This window comes from Salvelinus sp. IW2-2015, linkage group LG15, assembly GCF_002910315.2.
Source record: "Salvelinus sp. IW2-2015 linkage group LG15, ASM291031v2, whole genome shotgun sequence".
In the NCBI taxonomy this organism is placed as follows: domain Eukaryota; kingdom Metazoa; phylum Chordata; class Actinopteri; order Salmoniformes; family Salmonidae; genus Salvelinus; species Salvelinus sp. IW2-2015.
This window is the reverse complement of record NC_036855.1, coordinates 30,590,522-30,614,592: the sequence shown is the minus strand read 5'-3', so window position 1 is coordinate 30,614,592 and position 24,071 is coordinate 30,590,522. Positions and strand designations below refer to the sequence as shown.

At 43.1% G+C, this 24,071-nt stretch overlaps 1 protein-coding gene across 3 annotated transcripts in view; it reads right to left on the bottom strand.

Annotated features, from left to right (window-relative positions):
• Positions 1-3,723, bottom strand: part of LOC111974629 (histone acetyltransferase KAT6A-like) — a 32,117-nt gene extending 28,394 nt beyond the window's left edge. The window contains 2 exon segments of one of the 3 annotated variants that reach the window (XM_024002507.2): positions 62-1,434; positions 3,412-3,723. In XM_024002507.2, the coding sequence (XP_023858275.1) occupies positions 62-733 (672 nt within the window). In that variant the 5' untranslated portion in view covers positions 734-1,434; positions 3,412-3,723. 3 annotated transcript variants of the gene reach the window in all.
• Positions 3,724-24,071: the final 20,348 nt, after the last annotated feature.

Here is a 24,071-nt window from a genome sequence, read left to right as displayed (position 1 = left end):
ATTACATTGTGTTCATATTTGAGGAAGAGAATGTAGATGTATGGGACGGTGTGTGGCTTACCTTGTCCTTCTCGTGTGGCAGGAGGCGGACGGGCGGCAGGGAGTCCAGCACCACAGTACCCGTCCCATCTGACTGGGAGCTGCGGCTGATGAGGCGGAACAGCAGCCCATTCTTGGCCACTCTACCGTGGGCACACGCCCGCTTCAGSGCAACCCTCAGCTGCTGGTGGAACAGGCCGGGCCCCATGGAGCCGCTGCCGGACAAGTAGGCCGCCACGTCACCCTGGCACTTGAGGAAGCGCTCAACACTCTTTAGGGTGGAGCCCCCTGGCTCATGAAGCCCCTCTAGGGAACGCTTGATCAGCTTGTTCCAGTCCAGTCCTGGTTTCTTCCCAGAGTGATGGTGGCTCCCCCCATGACCCCCATCCTCATGATGAACATCCTCTCCGCCTCCTTCCCCTTCACCGCTGCCCATGCAGGGCTTGGGGAAGGCCAAGCGGCCGGGGTTCTCTGGGTCCTTGTAGGAGTTGAGCCCCTTGTTAGACACTTTGAGGATAGTTCCATCCTTGACGCTGAGCTCCAGCTGTTCCAGTACAGTCTTGCGGTCCAGCCCGTGGCACATGGACACAGCGTTGCATATRCTTTCCTCCGACGGCCGCTGCTTCTGCTTCTTCACCTTCTTGATGGCCTCCAGGATCCAGGTGGTGTACATCGGGTTGGCCAGCTTCACCATGGCTGTGGCTGGAGGTCACGATGACGACACACACGCTAACACCCGTGGCGGGCAAAAGGTAAGAGTCCTGCGGCCTAAGCCGCCGCCTCCTCCTCCTCCTCGCCCCTCTGCCCAAGGACTATCCTTTGTCCCGGGGCTGCACAGAGTCCCTCAGAGCCTGAGCACGAGCAGCACGGCAGGGAGCAGCTCACCATAGCATAGCCCACCCCACCCACCCCCCCCAAAAAAATAAAACCTGGCCACCCACTACCCTCGCCCGGTAGGGTCAGTTAGCCTGAGGGAGAGCAGTATCGTGGAGCACCAGATACTAGACTAACTCTGGAGCTGTGGAGGACTGACTCGCACACTACGGGGGCTTTCACAATAAGACTTAGGTATCTCCAACTACTGCCTGTTGCAAAAGGACAGAGGGACAAACAGATAGAAACCTGTTGATTCAGTCTCCAATCAATGTAAATAACAGGCTCTCAATGTGATGTTGAAACTGTGACCGTCATCTTGAGTTGAAGATCAGTTGTAGTGTTTGGGAAGTCCAGGAGGACTTAAAAGTCTTTCAGCCACGCGGCTCCAGTTGTTCTCTTTCCTCTCTCTCTAGCGGTATCCACCTGTTCTAAGGTCTGGAAGGGAACAGATATCACACCCCATGGAGCAGCGAGGGCTAATCACCTTCATGCCAATTGTGCTTCAACAGGAAACGCACTCTGCAGAAAAAAAGGACACACACATATGGCAGGGTCAGAGAAACAATGTGCAAGAGGGACAGCAGCAAGACTGGGTCACAATCGGTAGACACAAATTTTTATTTTTAAAAAAAAGTGTCTTAAAATGAGTTTTATATTGGAGTTCAGGTAATACTGCCGTTTCAAAACATTTGCTTCCTTTAGTGCTTACTGAATGCAACCCCTCAGAACACATGTACAAACACACTCCTCAAAACAACAGCAGCACATAAACAACASGACACAGTTAACCCACATGCGTTGTATGTGATGGATACTGCCTGAAGTCTAGATCAACATTACAGGACATGTGCAAAGTTAAAAGCTAAAAGATTAAGGTTAAAGATTCGAGATACAAAACACATTTAGGTGGGGAAGAGAAACCCCTGAGCAAAGAGGGCATAAACCAAGATCTAAACATTGTCTTCCTTCACCAGTAGCTCAGGACAGTCCCAGACTAGTGTCTGTGAGTAGGTAAACATCACCAACTGTGATAATGGAGGTAACTTTACAAAGTCTGGTTCACTATGTTTTTGTCTAATCCCCAAAACCACAGCAACTTTCATAACTGTGATGATAGTAACATAAACACTAGTGGAGAAGGCCACACCACATTTACATGCTATATAACTAGTATAGTATCTTCATATAATTTTCACAACATCATGAATTGGGTCAGAACACAGAGATTGATCGCAGGTAATAACACAACTTCCCAGATTATGGGAAAACTAGCCACGTGTGAGGAACACTTGTTATTATGACTTTGCCAAGCAACATGGTTGTCACTTTGCATAGCAGAACAAATCAATTGAAATAGCAAAAAAACACAGAACACCAGCAAGCCACTTCTCATGGCTAGCTAGTTAACGTTAGTTGTGTTCAGTGCCATATATCAGCAAGCATGCAAACGTTAGCTAGCTAGCTTTCTATTCCATGCACAACATAAACATGATCATTGATTACATATGTATAGCAGTCAGTAACCGATGAAGATAAATCGTTTAAAAACTATGCTGTGACCTAGTAGCTGTGTTCGTTATCTGGCTAACATTGAGCATGTGTCTATAGTTAGCTAACGTTAGCCATGTCGGTCAAAACAGATTGGTGGTTAACGTTACCGTTAGCATAGCTAGTTACAGTAACGTTAGCGATCCAAGAAACAGCCCCAAGTGCCTAACTTTCTCAACATTTACTGCTCTGGCTCTTTACGTTACTCTAGTACTGATATGAATTGTCAGGCAATTATGTTGTTACAAACCTTCCCGCGAACTGTAGTTATTTYCTTGGGAGTAGTGACGAAATAGCTCAAAATAGTAACATGTAGTCTCGGTGAAGGAAAACTGTTTTGACACAATCAACAATGACAGATTCCTACAACGCCCGAGGCTTCAAACAATAACACGCAGCCATCACAAGGAATAATCCCATTTAGAATGTCATGTATGATATTCGCGGTGAGATCACGGCCTACAAAGCCAAGGCACAATGTAAATTACAAACGGCCATAACCGCTATCGGGCAAGTGCAAAAATGAAGATCTCAAAGTGCTGGAGAATGTTCCATTAACATGACATGTTCTATGGCCGCTCGGCCTCCTCCTCCGCCTCGGCTCTGGGTGAAAATATTTCCCCGCAAGACGCGTCCCTACACACCGCTAGATAACCCTCACCTCTCCCTACTTCCTTKCTCCATCACCCACCCGCCCACCTAGTGCCTGCGGTGAAGACAAGGCCGTTGGAGCGAAGTAGGCCTCGGCTCGCTCGCTCACTCGCCCCCTCCTTCCTTCCTTCCTTCCTTCCAACCAACCAACCACGGCCCCCCCTCGCGATCTTCATCTCCCGTACCCCTTTCCCTCTACCTCTCGCGGTTCCCAGAAAGCTAGGACGGGTCCAGTTCGGGTTTTAAAGGGAAGCTCGGAGAACTTGTAATATCCTCTTCCCACTAGCTGCTACTCACCGTAATTTCGTGTCGAGTTGCCGAGTAGAATGTGCCAAAAATCATTCGAATCAGAGACAACAACAAGCCCAAAAATGCAGCCAGAGACCAGAGGCTCCAAAGCTGACGCCATCTTTGAGTGGAACAGGAGCTCAGCTAGTGGGGGAGGGGGGAACAGTCGGGGCAAGGGACCGTCTGCATCGTTCAAACGCAAACCCGAGTGGACCGGACAGGAAAATACACTGCAAYGGGAGAGGGGGGACAACGGAGTTGTAGCTGTGAGGGGTGGATATTGGTTGAACACATGAAATGGAAGAAAGGGACAGATGGTGAAGGGATAGGTGTTCTTGCTTTCTCCACTGGGGCGCGCGCACACGGATATTGGCGTTTAGGGGAACGTCTGAATTTATGCCTTACAGCTGGCTCGTAAGAGAAATCAAAGCAACTGAGTGTGGTTTTAATGTTAGAGGGTATTTAAAGATCAAACAAGAGCCCTCCACACAGCCAGGTAGGTTCTACAATCTATTGTAGCAGCTCTGTTATTTATTAGAGCAGGAGAATAAACCAGCAACGTATACAGTGCWCGAAATAGGCCTAAATGTTGAGGGCTTGTTACTATGTATCCGATCATGCTAGTAGGCTATCACTTGACAAAGCCTATCTGTTTATGTTGAGCGCTTATTCCCCGCCAGTCAGATTATGATACGTGGGCAGCTATTATCCTCCCACAAAAAACGATTATGTAAATTGCCCGCAATGCCAAGCAACAGTAAACCACACCATAATAATACGATTTCGGATTTCAACCTTCAATAGCTCTTACACAAAGCTTGCCATGACTATGGCAATTATATATTCTGAATCAGGGTAGGGTGGACAAAAATACACCGATTTTTTGGTTGGAATTTCATTTTTTTCTTCTTTAAAAAAAAACTTTCAATCATCAATAGCTCTTACACAAACGTGCCATGACTATGAAATTATATATTCTGAGTCAGGGGAGGATGGACAAAAATATAAATATTATACATGTTTTTCTTCAGGCTTTCAATCTTTAATATTTCTTACATAAAGCTCTTACACAAATGGCAAGCTTTTTAAAATATTTTATTTTCTCTAGTGGGTTTTTGTCCATCCTCCCCTGACACAGAATATATCATTTTCATGGTCATGGCAAGCTATGTGTAACAGTTATTCAAGATTGAAAGCCAGAAGATATTTTTTTATTTTATTCCCCCCCCCAAAAAAAAGCTGTGGATTCTTGTCCATCCTCCCCTGATTCAGAATATATCATTATCAGATTCATGAAATGCTTTGTATAAGAGCTATTTAAGATTGAAATCCAAAATCTATTATAAAAACATTTTTCTAGGTGTGGATTATTCTCCATCCACCCGATTCAGAATATACCTTCTTCATAGTCATCGCATYCGTGGTTCAAAAGCTGTTGACGAGAGAAACCCGAATATCCAATATAAAACTAATTTCATCTCGGTACCATATRAACACCACCTATGAATGTTCTGCATTTCAGAAAGGGGGCTGCTTTCAACCCTGCTTGAAACAATATCATATTTTTTATTTGCATATTATTCTGAAAGGTAAGTCATTTAGGCATATCAAGACGCTGATTAAACAGCATGATCATTACACAGGTGCACCTTGTGTTGGGGGACAATAAAAGCCCACTAAAATGTGCAGTTTTGTCACACAACAATGCCACAGATGTCTCAAGTTTTGAGGGAGCGTGCACTTGGCATGCTGACTAAAAGAATGTCCACCAGAGCTGTTGCCAGATAATTTAATGTTAATTTATCTACCATAAGCCGCCTCCAATGTCATTTTAGAGAATTTGGCAATATGGCCAACCGGCCTCACAACCGCAGACCATGTGTATCCACACCAGCCTAGGACCTCCACATCGGGCTTCTTCACCTGCAGGGGGGTCTGAGATGAGCCACTCGGACAGCTGATGTGCATACCCACACTTTCAATCTAAGAATGTATGCACAAACTGTCAGAAATCGTCTCAGGGAAGCTCATCTGCATGCTCATCTTCCTCACGAGGATCTTGACCAGACTGCAGTTCTGTATTGTAACTGACTTCAGTGGGCAAATGCTCACCTTCGATGGCCACTGGCAGTCTGGAGAAGCATGCTGGTGAATCCCGGTTTCAACTGTACCGGGCAGATGGCAGACAGTATATATGGGGTTGTGTGGGTGAGTGGTTTGCTAATGCCAACGTTGTGAACAGACTGCCCCATGGTGGCAGTGGGGTTATGATATGGGCAGGCATAAGCTACAGACAACGAACACATCTGCATTTTGTCAATAACAATTTGATGATTGTGGACTACAGGAAAAGGAGGACCGAGCACACCCCCATTCTCATCGATGGGGCTGATGTGGAGCAGGTTGAGAGCTTCAAGTTCCTTGGTGTCCACATCACCAATAAACTAACATGGTCCAAGCACACCAAGACAGTCGTGCAACTCTCTGTTATTATCTATGCATAGTCATTTTAATAACTCTACCTACATGTACATATTACCTCAATTACCTCGACTAACTGGTGCCCCCGCACATTGACTCATTGTACCGGTACTTCCTGTATATAGCCTCGCTATTGTTATTTTACTTCTGCTATTTAATTATTTGTTACTTTTATTTCTTACCTTTTAAAAAATAATTTCTTAACTGCATTGTTGGTTAAGGGTTTATAAGTAAGCATTTCACTATAAGGTCTACGTATTCGGCGCATGTGACAAATAACATTTGATTTAATTTTTAAATTTAACTAGGCAAGTCAGTTAAGAACAAATTCTTATTTACAATGACTACCCACCCCGGCCAAACCCTAACCCTGTCGATGCTGGGCCAATTGTGCGCCGCCCTATGGGACTCCCAATCACGGCCGGATGTGATACAGCCTGGAATCGAACCAGGGTCTGTAGTGACGCCTCTAGCACTGAGATGCATTGTCTTAGACCGCTGTGCCACTAGGGAGCTTGCTGCCGTCACCTCATGTTTCAGCATGATAAAGCACTGCCCCATGTCGCAAGGATCTGTACACAATTCCTGGAAGCTGAAAATATTCCAGTTTTTCCATGGCCTGCATAGTCACCAGGCATTTCACCCATTGAGCATGGATCGACGTGTACGACTGCATGTTCAAGTTCCCGCCAATATCCAGCAAATTCACACAGCTATTGACGAGGAGTGGGACAACATTCTACAGGCCACAATCAACAGCCTAATCAAACTCTATGCGAAGGTATCTGTGACCAACAGATGCATATCTGCATTCCCAATCATGTGAAATCCATAGATTAGGGCCTAATTTATTTATTTCAATTGACTGATTTCCTTATATGGACTGGACCTCAATAAAATCTTAGAAATTGTTGCATGTTGTGTTTTTATTTTTGCTAAGTGTATGTGCATAAGCAGTAGCGAACCGTTATTCAGGGCATGTGGGGTAGAGCCCCACCTGTTTTGCAAAAAAAAACACACAAAAACACATACACTACCGTTCAAAAGTTTGGGGTCACTTAGAAATGTCCTTATTTTTTGAAAYAAAAAAAYAAAYATTGTCCATTAAAATAACATCAAATTGATCAGTCTARAGTGTAGACATTGTTGATGTTGTAAATTACTATTTTAGCTGGAAACATCTACATAGGCGTACAGAGGCCCATTATCAGCAACCATCACTCCTGTGTTCCAATGGCACGTTGTGTTAGCTAATGCAAGTTTATAATTTTACAAGGCTAATTGAGAAAACCCTTTTGCAATTATGTTAGCACAGCTGAAAACTGTTGAGCTGATTAAAGAAGCAATAAAAATGTAATTCTTTAGACTAGTTGAGTATCTGGAGCATCAGCATTTGTGGGTTCGAATACAGGCTCAAAATGGCCAGAACCAAAGAACTTTCTTCTGAAACTCGTCAGTCTATTCTGGTTCTGAGAAATGAAGGCTATTCCATGTGACATCTCGTACAACGCTGTGTACTACTCCCTTCACAGAACAGCGCAAATTGTCCCTAACCAGAATAGAAAGAGGAGTGGGAGGCCCCGGTGCATAACTGAGCAAGAAGACAAGTACATTAGAGTGTCTAGTTTGAGAAAGAGATGCTTCACAAGTCCTCAACTGGCAGCTTCATTAAATAGTACCCYCAAAACACCAGTCTCAATGTCAACAGTGAAGAGGCGACTCCCAGATGCTGGCCTTCTAGGCAGAGTTGCAAAGAAAAATCCATATCTCAGACTGGCCAATAAAAATAAAAGATTAAGATTGGCAAAAGAACACAGACACTGGACTGAGGAACTCTGCCTAGAAGGCCAGCATCCCGGAGTCGCCTCTTCACTGTTGACGTTGAGGACTTGGTGCTTTGCGGGTACTATTTAATGCACCAGATTTGCCGGTTCTTTCTGTGAGATGTTACCCCACTCTCCACCAAGGCGATGGACGTGCTTAGTGGGATTGAGATCCGGGCTCTTTGCAGAACACTGACATTCCTGTCTTGCAGAAAATCACGCACAGAACGACGCGTATGGTGTGGCATTGTCATGCTGGAGGGTCATGTCAGGATGAGCCTGCAGGAAGGGTACCACATGAGGGAGTAGGATGTCTTCCCTGTAACGCACAGCGTTGAGATTGCCTGCAATGACAACAAGCTCAGTCCAATGATGACTGTGACACATCACCCCAGGCCATGACGACCCTCCACCTCCAAATCGATCCCGCTCCAGAGTACAGTCCTCGGTGTAACCGCTCATTCCTTCGATGATAAACGCGAATCCGACCATCACCCTGGTGAGACAAAACCGCGACTCATCAGTGAAGAGCACTTTTTGCCAGTCCTGTCTTGTTCAGCGATGGTAGGGTTGTTTCCATCGGCGACGTTGTTGCCTGTGATGTCTGGTGAGGACCTGCCTTACAACAGGCCTACAAGCCCTCAGTCCAGCCTCTCTCAGCCTATTGCAGACAGTCTGAGCGCTGATGGAGGGATTGTGCGTTCCTGGTGTAACTCGGGCAGTTGTTGTTGCCATTCTTTACCTGTCGCCGCAGGTGTGATGTTCGGATGTGCCGACCCTGTGGAGGTGTTGTTACACACAGTCTGCCACTGCAAGCTGTCCGTCCTGTCTCCCTGTAGCACTGTCTTAGGCGTCTCACAGTACAGACATTGCAATTTATTGCCCTGCGACATCTGCAGTCCTCATGCCTCTTGCAGCATGCCTAAGGCACGTTCACGCAGATGAGCAGGGACCCTGGGCAATAAAAGTTTGTTCATAACTGTGACCTTAATTGCCTACCGTCTGTAAGCTGTTCGTGTCTTAACGACCGTTCCAGAGGTGCATGTTTATTAATTGTTTAATGGGAAACAGTGTTTATCTCTTTACAATGAAGATCTGTGAAGTTTTTGGATTTTTACAAATTATCTTTGAAAGACAGGGTCCTGAAAAAGGGACGTTCTTTTTTTGCTGAGTTTATATATACAGTGGGGCAAAAAAGTATTTAGTCAGCCACCAATTGTGCAAGTTCTCCCCCTTAAAAAGATGAGAGAGGCTGTAATTTTCATCATAGGTACACTTCACTATGACAGACAAAATGAGAAAAAAATCCAGAAAATCACATTGTAGGATTTTTTATGAATTTATTTGCAAATTATGGTGGAAAATAAGTATTTGGTCACCTACAAACAAGCAAGATTTCTGGCTCTCACAGACCTGTAACTTCTTCTTTAAGAGGCACCTCTGTCCTCCACTCGTTACCTGTATTAATGGCACTGTTTGAACTTGTTATCAGTATAAAAGACACCTGTCCACAACCTCAAACAGTCACACTCAAACTCCACTATGGCCAAGACAAAGAGCTGTCAAAGGACACCCAGAAACAAAATTGTAGACCTGCACCAGGCTGGGAAGACTGAATCTGCAATAGGCAAGCAGCTTGGTTTTGAAGAAATCAACTGTGGGAGCAATTATTAGAAATGGAAGACATAGAAGACCACTGATAATCTCCCTCGATCTGGGGCTCCCGCAAGATCTCACCCCGTGGGGTCAAAATGATCACAAGAACGGTGAGCAAAAATCCCAGAACCACACGGGGGCCTAGTAATGACTGCAGAGACTGGACCAAAGTAACAAAGCCTACCATCAGTAACACACTACGCCGCAGGGACTCAAATCCTGCAGTGCCAGACGTGTCCCCTGCCTTAAGCCAGTTACTGTCCAGGCCCGTCTGAAGTTTGCTAGAGAGCATTTGGATGATCCAGAAGAAGATTGAGAATTGTATATGGTCAGATGAAACCAAATATAACTTTTGGTAAAAACTTAACTCGTCGTGTTTGGAGGACAAAGAATGCTGAGTTGCATCCAAAGAACACCATACCTAATTGTGACGCATGGGGTGGAAACATCATGCTTTGGGGCTGTTTTTTCTGCAAAGGGACCAGGACGACTGATCCGTGTAAAGGAAAGAATGAATGGGGCCATGTATCGTGAGATTTTGAGTGAAAACCTCCTTCCATCAGTATTTGGTCAATAACAAAAAGTTTATCTCAAATACTTTGTTATATCCTTTGTTGGCAATGACAGAGGTCAACGTTTTCTGTAAGTCTTCACAAGGTTTTCACACACTGTTGCTGGTATTTTGGCCCATTCCTCCATGCAGATCTCCTCTAGAGCAGTGATGTTTTGGGGCTGTTGCTGGGGCAAACGGACTTTCAACTCCCTCCAAAGATATTTCTATGGGGTTGAGATCTGGAGACTGGCTAGCCACTCCAGATCCTTGAAAATGCTTCTTACGAGCCACTCCTTCGTTGCCGGCGGTGTGTTTGGGATCATTGTCATGCTGAAAGACCCAGCCACGTTTCATCTTCAATGCCCTTGCTGATGGAAGGAGGTTTTTCACTCAAAATCTACACGATACATGGCCCATTCATTCTTTCCTTTACACGGATCAGTCGTTCCTGGTCCCTTTGCAGAAAAAACAGCCCCAAAGCATGATGTTTCCACCCCCATGCGTCACAATAGGTATGGGTGTTCTTTGGCTGCAACTCAGCATTCTTTGTCCTCCATAACACGACGAGTTAAGTTTTTACCAAAAGTTATATTTTGGTTTCATCTGACCATATGACATTCTCCCAATCTTCTTCTGGATCATCCAAATGCTCTCTAGCAAACTTCAGAACGCGGCCTGGACATGTACTGCTAACAGGGGGACACGTCTGGCACTGCAGAGATTTGAGTCCCTGGCGGCGTAGTGTGTTACTGATGGTAGGCTTTTGTTACTTTGGTCCCAAGCTCTCTGCAGGTCATTCACTAGGCCCCCCGTTGGTTCTGGATTTTTGCTCAGCCGTTCTTGTGATCATTTTGACCCCACGGGGTGAGATCTTGCGTGGAGCCCCAGATCGAGGGTGAGATTATCAGTGCTCTTTCTATGTCTTCCATTTCCTAATAATTGCTCCCACAGTATGATTTCTTCAAACCAAGCTGCTTGCCTATTGCAGATTCAGTCTTCCCAGCCTGTGGCAGGTCTACAATTTTTGTTTCTGGTGTCCTTTGACAGCTCTTTGGTCTTGGCCATAGTGGAGTTTGGAGTGTGACTGTTTGAGAGTTGTGGACAGGTGTCTTTTATTACTGATAACAAGTTCAAACAGGTGCCATTAATACAGGTAACGAGTGGAGGACAGAGGTGCCTCTTAAAAGAAGAAGTTACAGGTCTGTGAAGAGCCAGAAATCTTGCTTGTTTGTAGGTGACCAAATACTTATTTTCCACAATAATTTGCAAATAAATTCATAAAAAATCCTACAATGTGATTTTCTGGATTTTTTTCTCATTTTGTCTGTCATAGTTGAAGTGTACCTATGATAAAATTACAGGCCTCTCTCATCTTTTTTAAGGGGGAGAACTTGCACAATTGGTGGCTGACTAAATACTTTTTTGCCCCACTGTATACAGTTGAAGTCGGAAGTTTACATACACCTTAGCAAATACATTTAAACTCAGTTTTTCACAATTCCTGACGTTTATCCTCATAACAATTCCCTGTCTTATGGTCAGTTAGGATCACCACTTTATTTAAGAATGTGAAATGTCAGAATAATAGTAGAGAGTGATTTATTTCAGCTTTTATTTCTTTCATCACATTCCCAGTGCGCTCAGAAATGTACATACACTCAATTAGTATTTGGTAGCATTGCCTTTGAATTGTTTAACTTTGGGTCAAACGTTTCGGGTAGCCTTCCACAAGTCTTCCTACATAAAGTTGGGTGAATTTTGGCCCATTTCCTCCTGACAGAGCTGGTTTAACTGAGTCAGTTTGTAGCGCTCCTTGCTCGCACACGCCTTTTCAGTTCTGCCCACATTTTCTATGGGATTGAGGTCAGGCGTTGTGATGGCCACTCCAATACTCTTGACTTTGTTGTCATTAAGCCATTTTGCCACACTTTGGAGGTATGCTTGGGGTCATTGTCCATTTCCAAGACCCATTTGTGACCAAGGTTTAACTTCCTGACTGTTGTCTTGAGATGTTGCTTAAATATATCCACATAATTTTCCTCCTCATGATGCCATCAATTTTGTGAAGTGCACCAGTCCCTCCTGCAACAAAGCACCCCCACAACATGATGCTGCCACCCCCGTGCTTCACAGTTGGGATGGTGTTCTTTTGCTTGCAAGTCTCCCCCTTTTTCCTCCAAACATAACGATGGTCATTATGGCCAAACAGTTCTATTTTTGTTTCATCAGACCAGAGGACATTTCTCCAAAAAGTACGATCTTTGTCTCGATCTGCAGTTGCAAACCGTAGTCTGGCTTTTTTATGGCGGTTTTGAAGCAGTGGCTTCTTCCTTGCTGAGCGGTATTTCAGCTTATGACGATATAGGACTCGTTTTACTGTGGAAATAGATACTTTTGTACCTGTTTCCTCCAGCATCTTCACAAGGTCCTTTACTGTTGTTCTTGGATTGATATGCACTTTTCACACCAAAGTACGTTCATCTCTAGGAGACAGAACGCGTCTCCTTCCTGAGCGGTATGACTGCTGCGTGGCCCCATGGTGTTTATACTTGCGTACTATTATTTGCACAGATGCACGTGGTATGTTCAGGTGTTTTGTAAATTGCTCCCAATGATGAACCAGACTTTTGGAGTTCTACAATTTTTTTTCTGAGGTCTTGGCTGATTTATTTTGATTTTCCAATGATGTCAAGCAAAGAGGCACTGAGTTTGAAGGTAGACCTTGACATACATCCACAGGTACACCTCCAATTGACTCAAATGATGTCAGAAGCTTCAAAAGCCATGACATCATTTTCCGGAATTTTCCAAGCTGTTTAAAGACACAGTCAACTTAGTGTATGTTAACTTCTGACCCACTGGAATTTTGATACAGTGAATTATAAGTGAAATTGTTGGAAAAATGACTTGTGTCATGCACAAAGTAGATGTCCTAACTGACTTGCCAAAACTATAGTTTGTTAACAAGAAATTTGTGGAGTGATTGAAAAACTAGTTTTAATGACTCCAACCTAAGTGTATGTAAACTTCCGACTTCAACTGTATATATAGGGGAATGGGGGATTCCTAGTCAGTTGTCCAACTGAATGTATTCAACTGAAATGTGTCTTCCGCATTTAACCCAACCCCTCTGAATCAGAGAGGTGCAGGYAGCTGCCTTAATCGACATCCACGTCTTTGGCGCCCGGGGAACAGTGCGTTATCTGCCTTGCTCAGGGGCAGAACAACAGATTTTTACCTTGTCAGCTCGGTGATTCGGTCCAGCAACCTTCTGGTTATTGTCCCAATGCTCTAACCACTAGGCTTCCTGCCGCTGTATATACTGTATATATACAGTACCAGTCAAACGTTTGGACACACCTACACATTCTAGGGTTTTTCTTTATTTTTACTATTATTCTACATTGTAGAATAATAGTGAAGACATTAAATTGATGAAATAACACATATGGAATCATGTAATAAGCAAAAAAGTGTTGAACAAATCTATTTTATATTTGAGATTCTTCAAAGTAGCCACCCTTTGCCTTGATGACAGCTTTTCAGACTTTTACTTTTTCTTAGAAAYTAATACTAAGTTTATGTTGTGATGTAAGCTGTTAGTAGCCCATGTGCCTCACCATAATAATTTTGGTCCCTTTCCCCCTCTTAACTTAGCCTACTGTTCTGACTTGGTGGTGCACATGTAGCCTGTAGCCTGTTTTATAGAAATTGTATCATTGAACATTGTAAGACCTTTGATTGTCTGCTTAAATGCCCTTTTTATTTATCCTACGGTTCTGACTTGGTGTACAGGGAGAATACTGTAAGAACGATCCATGTTCTGAATTCTGTCACTGTACATTTCAAAAGTGCTGAACAAATAGTTATATTGATTACGTCCGTCCTAGCTCATTAATGTCTTAATCAAAATTACAGATATCCTCTTATGCGCTCATAGTTCCCTTATGCTATAGTTTGACATCTCAATTGTCAGTAGAAACCGCGTTTGTTTAAGCAAGTCAGCCATATCAGCTATGTTTTTTTTAAATGGCACTAAATGAGGCTGAATTAACTGTTTCGCTGCCAGACAAGGCTCCGCTGATAGCCAGGTGTAGCAGTGGTAAGGATTCACTCCATGGTGCTGAAAAGAAAACTCTGCTGTTGGGACAGCTTTGTGTAGGCCCTAACACCTCGATCACACCGACAGGGTCATTGCATTTTGGTACACCAGAAGTACATTAATTTCCAATGGAAAACTGTGTTTGCCTTGCAGCATTGCATTGCAGAGGCAGTGCATTCTGTGTGGTACATACGTTGGATTTATCGAACGTATGCGTCAAACTGTATGCGTAGACTGCTTGACAGAAATGGTAGCAGAAGGTGAATTTTGAACTTTGGTTCCAGACATATTCAGATGATGCTGTGTACTATTTTGCACAAAAACACTGTCGATGTGATCAACAGGTTGTGGGCACCGTTTGTCACCGTTTTATAGTGCAATTAATATATTGTTTAGTGTTGTGTAGTGGTTTTGCTGGCATGCATCTAAAACATTTTTTTTTTAGTTTGCTCCACCTAGATTTACGTGATAAAATCGCCACTGTGCGTAAGTGCATTGCCCCTAAAGGCTACATCTAGCCCATTCATTGTCTCTTCGGGCTACATCTAGCCCATTCATTGACGCTAACTACCTTTAGCGTCTATTCATGAAGTTATCTTCAGACTGGGGGAGATAAGAGCCCCAGCGCTCTTTCTGAATGTTAACATGCATCACTTGCGGTACGGTTTTGGAAACATAAGGAACATATCAGCTAGAAATAAAAACAAAATGAAGGTTCAATTATTACACACCTTTATAGGGTTCGGGTTAGTGTTCCCACATGGTRATATCTCTATGTTACAGCACTTGTTTATGGAAGACAGATCGCTGTAATGTGGAAATATGGCCCTGTTGTCAGGCTGTGTATMAAGGCGAAGTCAGGTGCAGGAGAGCAGAGTATGATTAAATAAAGCGCACCTTATTATAGTTCCAAAGCGGGAGCACAACAAAAACAAACGCGCTCAAAAAAACGGAACAATAAAGTAAAGCGCTCAACAACCACAACATAACATTAAAATAATTACACACAWAACATGATGGGAAACAGAGGGTTAAATACAAGTAGATTGATTGGGGAAATGAAAACCAGGTGTGTATGAAAACAAGACAAGACAAATGGATATATGAAAAATTGGAGAGGCCTAGGCTAGAAAGCCGGTGACGTCGACCGCCGAACACCACCCGAACAAGGAGAAGGGCCGACTTCGGCGGAAGTCGTGACACCTGTATCTCTTCTATTTTAAAGATTATATTTCGCTGTTATGAAAGATAATTCAATGTTTCGACAACCGTATGGCAAGCAATGATTATTTACGTTTCTAAAAGTGAAAACAGAGCATCGGGATTGTAGTTCACATGGTCCCACCTGTAAYCGGTGCTTATAGCTGAAAACCCTTGGGATAAGGTAGAATGCKTTGTCAATGCCTTGGGTTCTCCAGAGCAAGGCTACATCATGTGTCCATGCTATCCGGAATCCTTGGGGAGTACCTACCCTATTGAAGTTGGATCAGTTTAGTGTCACATTAGTGAATGACCCTATGGCTACATTTACACAGGCAGCCCAATTCTGATCTTTTGCCAATAATTGATCTTTTGACTGATCAGATCATATCTTTTGCTAACAACTGGGGAAAATATTAGAATTGGGCTGTTAGAAATTACACTATCGACAATGTAGCCTATAATGCATTTAAATCTGTCAACCACATGGATTTTAAAATGTCCTTAATTCTTTAGTTTCCTCTTTGCTGAATAGAGAACAACACCTGCCTGTCTATCAACCGGGCAAAGACCAGCCCTCCTTATTAGAACTCCCTATTCATGGATGCAAAATGTAATTATCTGAAGCTTTGTTTAAAATGATTAGCCCCCTGCAGTCCTCGGAGTGGGATTATCAAGTTATAAAGGGAGCAATTAGATCAGAAGAGGTTTTCCCTGTTTAGAAAAAAACATATGAGACAAAACATATACATCACATATGCACATTGAAGTAGCTACCTGTAGGCAAGGTAGGTAGGTAGGTAGACATGCAGGCTGTGTTACCTGTAGTAGATTTTGACAGAAGAGAAATATCAAATATGTGTGCAAAAAATATTCTAAGCATACATGAAACCATCATCACAAGCATACGTCTCAAAATAWAAAAAAATGGCATCTTTCAAATATTTCAGTACTATAGTGATCATAAGTTTAAACTGAACAAGAAATAGAAAGCACAGATAGAAGATGGGGAATGCTCATGGCATCCCCCCTTGACTCAGATCTACCATCGCAATCAACATCAATTAATAATGTCATGTACTATCTATTACAGAGATCATATAAATTGATGCAGAAGTCTGGTTTAACAAAAAGAGTGGGATCACCCTCCTGGGTATGGGAGTACTCACTGAATATACGGTACATTCGGAAAGTATTCAGACACCTTGACTTTTTCAACATTTTGTAACGTTACAGCCTTATTCTAAAATGTATTAAATTGTATTTTTTCCATTCATCAATCTACACACAATACCCCAGAATATGCAAATGTATAAAATAAAAACTGATATCACATTTACATAAGTATTCAGACCCTTTACTCAGTACTTTGTTGAAGCCCCCTTGGCAACGATTACAGCCTCAAGTCTTCTTGGGTATGACGCTACAAGCTAGTCACACCTGTATTTGGGAAGTTTCTCCCATTCTTCTCTGCAGATCCTCTCAAGTGCTGTCGGGTTGGATGGGGAGCATRGCTGCACAGCTATTTTCAGGTCTCTCCAGAGATGTTCGATCGGGTTCAAGTCCGGGCTCTGACTGGGCCACTCAAGGACATTCAGAGACTTGTCCCGAAGCCACTCCTGCGTTGTCTTGGCTGTGTACTTAGGGTCGTTGTCTTGTTGAAAGGTGAACCTTCGCCCCAGTCTGAGGTCCTGAGCGCTCTGGAGCAGGTTTTCATCAAGGATCTCTCTGTACTTTGCTCTGTTCATCTTTCCCTTGATCCTGATTAGTCTCCCAGTCACTGCCACTGAAAAACATCCCTACAGCATGATGCTGCCACCACCATGCTTCACCATAGGGATGGTGCCAGGTTACCTCCAGATGTGATGCTTAGCATTCAGGCCAAAGACTTCTTGGTTTCATCAGACGAGAGAATCTTATTTCTCATGGTCTGAGAGTCCTTTAGGTGCCTTTTGGCAAACTCCAAGCGGGCTGTCATGTACCTTTTGCTGATGAGTGGCTTACGTCTGGCCACTCTACCTTAAAGGCCTGATTGGTGGAGTGCTGCAGAGATGGTTGTCCTTCTGGAAGGTTCTCCCATCTCCACAGAGGAACTCTGGAGCTCTGTCAGAGTGACCATCGGGTTCTTGGTCACCTCCCTGACCAAGGCACTTCTCCCCCGATTGCTCAGTTTGACCAGGAGGCCAGTTCTAGGAAAAGTCTTAGTGGTTCCAATCTTCTTCCATTTAAGAATGCTAGAAGCCACTGTGTTCTTGGGGAACTTCAATGCTGCAGAAATGTTTTGGTAKCCTTCCCCAGATCTGTGCCTCGACACAATCCTGTCTCTCAGCTCTACAGACATTTCCTTCGACCTCATGGCTTGGTTTTTGCTCTGACATGCACTGTCATCTGTGAGACCTTAAATAGACAGGTGTGTGCCAAATCATGTCCAATCAATTGAATTTACCACAGGGTGGACCCCAATAAAGTTGTAGAAACATCTCAAGGATGATCAATGGAAACAGGATGCACCTGAGCTCAAATGTGAGTCTCATAGCAAAGGGTCTGAAATAAGGTATTTCGTTTTTTTTATTTTTTATACATTTGCAAAGAAAATCTAAAAACCTGTTATCGCTTTGTCATTGTTCTGCACATTATTGTGTGTAGAATACGGCTGTAATGTAACAAAATGTCAAAAAGGGGAATGGGTCTGATTGATGCACTGTATATCACCCTGGATATTGGTAAAGCAGATGTATGGTTTTCTATCCAGACTGATCAACAGTGGGAGCAGATTACTTTTTTGTTTTTGTCCTTGCTGCTGTTTACACACYGGCCCATTGAGGGGTCCTGATAGGCAATTTTACCACCAGGCAGAGTGCAGACAGAAGGAGAGGCATTATCATAATTTTCACAGTATTATTCCAACCTTATAGTAGGGAAATATATATATAAAACACAGTTAAATCACGTTTTTGACTGCACTGGGCCTTTAAAATACAGACAACTGGATTTTGAGCAGTAGAGAAAGATAACAAATGAAAACATAAATGGAACATAATGGAACTTGAAATGAACATTTCCACAATGAAGACAAACACTGCTGATATTACATATATACTAGAGTGTTGAAGAGTCAGTGTAGCTGTGAGTGAGTGACTGCAGTCAATCTTTGCAGTGGTGTAGCCAGACTCATAACTGTGCAGAYTTCCTGTTTTGTGAGGGCTGTTGAGTCCTGCAAAGATAGCTAGGCAGCGGCCAGGACTGCTTTTGTCTGTGTGAACTAGAAAGCTTCCTGCTGTGGCTGGCTCCTAGCCAAGTTCCAAAACCCCAACCCCACTGCTCACACCCCTCCCATCCTGGAATGGGCTGCTGAAACATACAACGGAAATTTCCAGGCCTGTCCGCCCAAAAACATGCCCCCACTGCATCCCCACCCACATGGCCCCTATTCCCTCCCCTCCCTCAATCCAAAGGGGACAGAGAGCAGCTGGAAGGTGAAGTGCATCGTGTTGGAAACCCAGAGCAGGGCCCTCCCTGACTGGACACACACTCCAGGAATTGAGGATGGAATTGAGGATGGAACTTAAACTTGGCCAGACACCTCTCACACGCTCACAAAGTGGTGGAGAACTCTTTCCACGCTTTCCTTTTTCAGAAATCCCCTGAAAACACAAACTCCTCCACTAGTACCTTAAAGTACCTTTAAAGTGCCTTGAAGTACACTTCTCTGTCAAAGACGGTGCCCAATTGAAAGACAAAGGAGGAGGTTGTGTGGGCAACTCTGTTTGACAAATCAATTGTCTTGCTGACTGTACTTTGCAATCCTTTCAGCGTGAGTACATTTACAGCTGTGTCGCTGACAAGGTAATTAACATGAACAACTAATTCTGACTCTAATATAATTAATCCTAAGTGGAGGAGTTCTGTATATAGTAAAGATGACAGAAAGGTACCTCCTCTGCAATGGAGCTACTGACATACTGTAACAAATCCGTAGGTCCATGAAGGAACCTGTTGGTTCAAAACGTGAATTATAATCTGTCATAATACGAGGCATTACTTTGAGATACCATTTGCTAATTGCTATACGGCAATTTGGGTCCTTCTGATAACATAGCTAAACCCTGTTGCAGAGAATCCATTGGCCAAGGCACCATTCCAAACCAATGCCAGTTTGCCATTCCTCCAAAACCACGATTCTCAGACCAGTCTTACAGCAGGATGCATGTCATAATGTAGTGCCTCCTATTTTATGTGTTAAGAGAGGAACATTATAGGTGTTAAAACTCAATTGATGGTTTAACTCTGGCTTAGATCCATTTCTGCCATAGGCATCTTCCTAGGTGGGTCAACAGCCCCCAGTCTATTCAGTGTGTTGTTGGACCCCCTTTGTCTATCCCAGACACAAGCTTGGTTAGGGCTAGGACCCTCCCCTGGGGCTATAGTCACTGATACACAGTGGTATCACAAGCCCCTCTGCCTGAGAGGGCTCAGTCAAGGGATATCAATGCCCCAAGTTGTCTTTATCCGGAAGGTTCTGCATACAGAGAAGAATGCTTCAATATCCTGGATGATCAGTGCTTCTGTGCTCATTTACATATCCATATAGATTATTTCAGAAGACAAACCACACATTAAACACATAGAAGTTGAAAGATTGTGAAGATACCATGTGATTTATGTCTTCTACCGTAGGCCTAAAAAAAGAAGTGTGAGTATTTCCATAGACTAGTCAGTCCATAGACCTTGAGTTGTAATGTGTAGTCTAATATTTACAGAGCAGGATGCACCTCAGACAACAATGCCCCCTCCAAGAGCCTTTCACATTCCTGTGGGCCCTATTGGCGGGCTGGGGACTTAACCTCTGGAGCTCAACACTCATTGTCTGTACTGCCCCCCCCCCCCGCTGTCTCTGCAGACTCCCATAGTATACCCCCATTTTCTCATTCCRGCTACATTTACTTTCTCAATAATCTCCTTCTCATTAACTAGTAGTACTGCTTCTGCTTTAGTAGCTTCATTATGAGTCAGGATTCATGACTACTGGGGCATGTGGGTTTGTCTATGAACTAACATATAGGTAGTGGAGAGTTCTTTAATATCTTAAGTGTTCTGTGGATATGCCTTTGTCCTTGAATATTCCCTGTTAATATATCATTGATACATATTCAAGACCCATATGAAATTTTGACAAGTCAGTCTACTGGGTTCCTTTTAAGTTTTATGCCCTTCCTTATGTCGTAAATTGCATTAAACACCTAATGTAAGTCCTTGGTTTGTATTGTATGATCCTCATTATTCAGTCATCCAGTCGTCCATTCAAGATAGCACATAACTAAGATCAGGTTTTTGTAAAGATGTGTATGTTTGTCTCCCCCCTGTGCCAACCAGGGGAAACTAGAAAGATGTGGGAGAAATATAGTYTGTTTGCAGTGGAGACTGCTGAGGGGAGGACGGCTCATAATAATGGCTGGAACAGAGCAAACGGAATGGTATCAAACACATGGAAACCATGTTTGATGTATTTGATACCATTCCATATAACCGCTCCAGACATTACCACTAGCTGTTCTCCCCATTTAAGGTGCCACCAACCTCCTGTGATGTATATAGCGTACCATTCCCATTAAATGCATTAACCTCTTCCATAATGCTACTACAATCATGTCATAGATAGTATAATTGTACAAATAAAACATGAAATTGGCATGTCACAGCTAATCTACAGGCCCTCTGTCCACTGCCAGACGGCCATAGAAGACCAGTGGGGAGAGGCTATGAGGCAGACCCGGCGCCAGAAGGAATCAGTTGGAGGGCATTTGATTTCCATAGGCGCCGGGGTTTTTTTTTTTACGGGACCTCCTATGTGTGCACGTGCTTGCACGCGTTTAAAAAAGATGGGTTTAATAGTAAAGGCCATAGGCAGCTCATGAGTTTCAAGTTTGGGGAAGATTACAATTTATCCTACCATTTCTACCGATCTGCATGCCATTTATGAATATTTATATATGCACATTTTCATGGAACAGTTTCATTTCAATAATAAAGTTTTCGTTTCTCAAAATTATTGTCACGTTGTTAATCATATCAATCTACAGTAAAATGATAAAAATCTAAAAGTTTAAATTCAACTATGGCAAGAGCGCTAGCCGCTGTCATATGGACACATTGATACACTGTGATCCATTGGCGGCTAAAGAAATGAGAGTACAACTCAGAGATAGCACAACTCAGAGATAGCCAATGCAGCAGTACGCTTATAACGTCCATCATCAACTAAGTAAAATACATAGGCCTAAAGCCGACAACTAAAAACAGTAGAAAATATCCTGATAAATTCCGATACTTTCTGTACTTTCAATCACATTCACCTCTCTTCTCCACCTGTCTGCCTCCCTTTCTATCTGTCTTGACATGAACTATTGCTAGTGAAGTTCAACATTTGATCAAATCATCAACTTTTCTTCTTGTTGCAATATTTGAAATTATACTCAAGAATACATATTATATTCACAAATATTTTAGACGCTTTTCACTGACAGCCGCAACTCAATTAGTTAGACCTATTGTCACCCGCACTACCAAAATGGCGAGCTTCCCAAACACACTTGTGATTTAAAACAATCCACAGCAAAAATAAAATGTGGCTAAGTCATGCTCCCTGGTGAAGTATTTTAAATGGTTTTATTTAGACATTTATAATTTTGGCGAAACATCAATCCAGCATCCTAACTGCACTCGCCAACTTTCCTTTCCAATTCGCGAGGCTGAAACCAGAGATCTGAATATAATGACGAGATGCTCATGTCTCCGTCCTAACAATGGGAGTCTTTGTCCCAAAGGCGGGAAGGCAAGCGACAAGCTTAGGTCTGCATATTCTTCCAATAGAAACGCATTGGGTTTATACTGGACAGATTTTGGCGAGAGTTAGCCTTCTTGCCTCGCCTCTTCCTTTCTGTTGAAACTATAAAACCGGAGAAAGCATCCGTGCGAGCGAAACATAGCCCCTCTATATGTAGCCCATGTATCTGATGATGTCTGGACATACATAGTATGARATACCATACTCATTTGGTCCAGACAGCCTCAGGTACATGGTCTACTACACTTACTAAAACAGGGGGCGCTGTTTCACTCGGCTATATGCTTTAACTGAGATTGATGCGTCTTTCTGTCGGCGCGAGTCTCAGATAAATAAATACGTGGTTCCCAACCTTTTCAGGTTAGTGAACCACCATTGGAGTACCGCTGAAGTACCACCTCGTGTACATTTCACCAGTAAGTCTATGGTCTCATGAGTCTTCTCAAGTACCACCTGTGGATAGGCCAAGTACCCCAGGCTGGAAACCACTGAAATTCAATATTTTATTTGGATGGGCTACAAGGGCTGGCCAGGCCCCTTAAGGCCCACCCATAACGCTGGCTCTGCTGTAAGACCACTCCTGACCAATAAAAAAACAAGATCTAAAACGGACTCTTACCCTAACAAACCCTTAACCCTAAAATTAACCTAATATGCCTACTTCTACTATTATCTCTTCAAGATCACACAGTGCCTAGTTAGTATCATCCCTGTGGTGGGCTAGTCATCTCTGATATGGAGCCTTGTCCTGTGTCATATGGTTTTGAACCATGATTATGTTCACTTCTTGTTTCTCCACATCTAAAACTACATCCTTTTAAGCAGGGGTTGGCAACAGGTGCCCGCAGGACAAAACCAGACCGCAAGTGATATTTTTTAGGGGCACCAAAAGTTTTTAATAAGATAAATAAATCACATTAAAAAATGTTTTTAAACTGTCAAATCACCAGGAATTCAGTAAAAAAAATATATTATATAGGAAATCATATGAAATTATTGTTATTTTCAAATGCTATCTCTTTTTGGCCTTAGTTGTGGTCAATTTGCATTTTACAAATTATTATAATTATGTTCCGGCCCCCAGACAATACATTCAAACACAAATTGTCCCACAGCTGAATCTAGATGCCAATCCCTGCTTTAATGGCTCCACTGGGCAGATTGTCTCTCTCAGGGTGACTGGAATGAGCTTCCCTCAGAAACACAGACACACACAGGGGTACTATGTTCCTCAGCATATCCCAAAGACACACCTTGTCAGATTGTGTCTCATCTAGTCCAGACATGCACAGGAAGAAACTATCTTTCATTATACAGTTGAAGTCAGAAGTTTACATACACTTAGGTTGGAGTCATTAAAACTCGTTTTTCAACCACTCCACAAATMTCTTGTTAATAAACTATAGTTTTGGCAAGTCGGTTAGGACATCTACTTGTGCATGACAAGTAATTTTGTTTACAGACAGATTATTTCACTTATAATTCACTGTATCACAATTCCAGTGGGTCAGAAGTTTACATACACTAAGTTGACTGTGCCTTTAAACAGTCTGGAAATATCCAGAAAATGACTGTCATGGTTTAGAAGCTTCTGAACAGGCTAATTGACATCATTTGAGTCAATTGGAGGTGTACCCGTGATGTATTTCACAGAGCCTACCTTCTAAACTCAAGTGCTTTTTGCTTGACACCATGGGGAAAAACAAACGAATATCAGCCAAGACTCAGAAAAAAAATTGAATCTCCACAAGATCTGGTTCATCCTTGGGAGCGTATTCAACCTAAGTACCGCAGCGGAGTCCTACGTTCTCAAGTACTGCGTGCACAAAAACACAGCAAGTATAAACACCAGTGGACCACGCAGCCATCATACCGCTCCGGAAGGAGATGTGTTCTGTCTCCTAGAGATGAACGTACTTTGGTGGTGAAAAGTGCAATCAAATCCCAGAACAACAGCAAACGGACCTTGTGAAGATGCTGGAGGAAACAGGTACAAAGTATTATATCCAC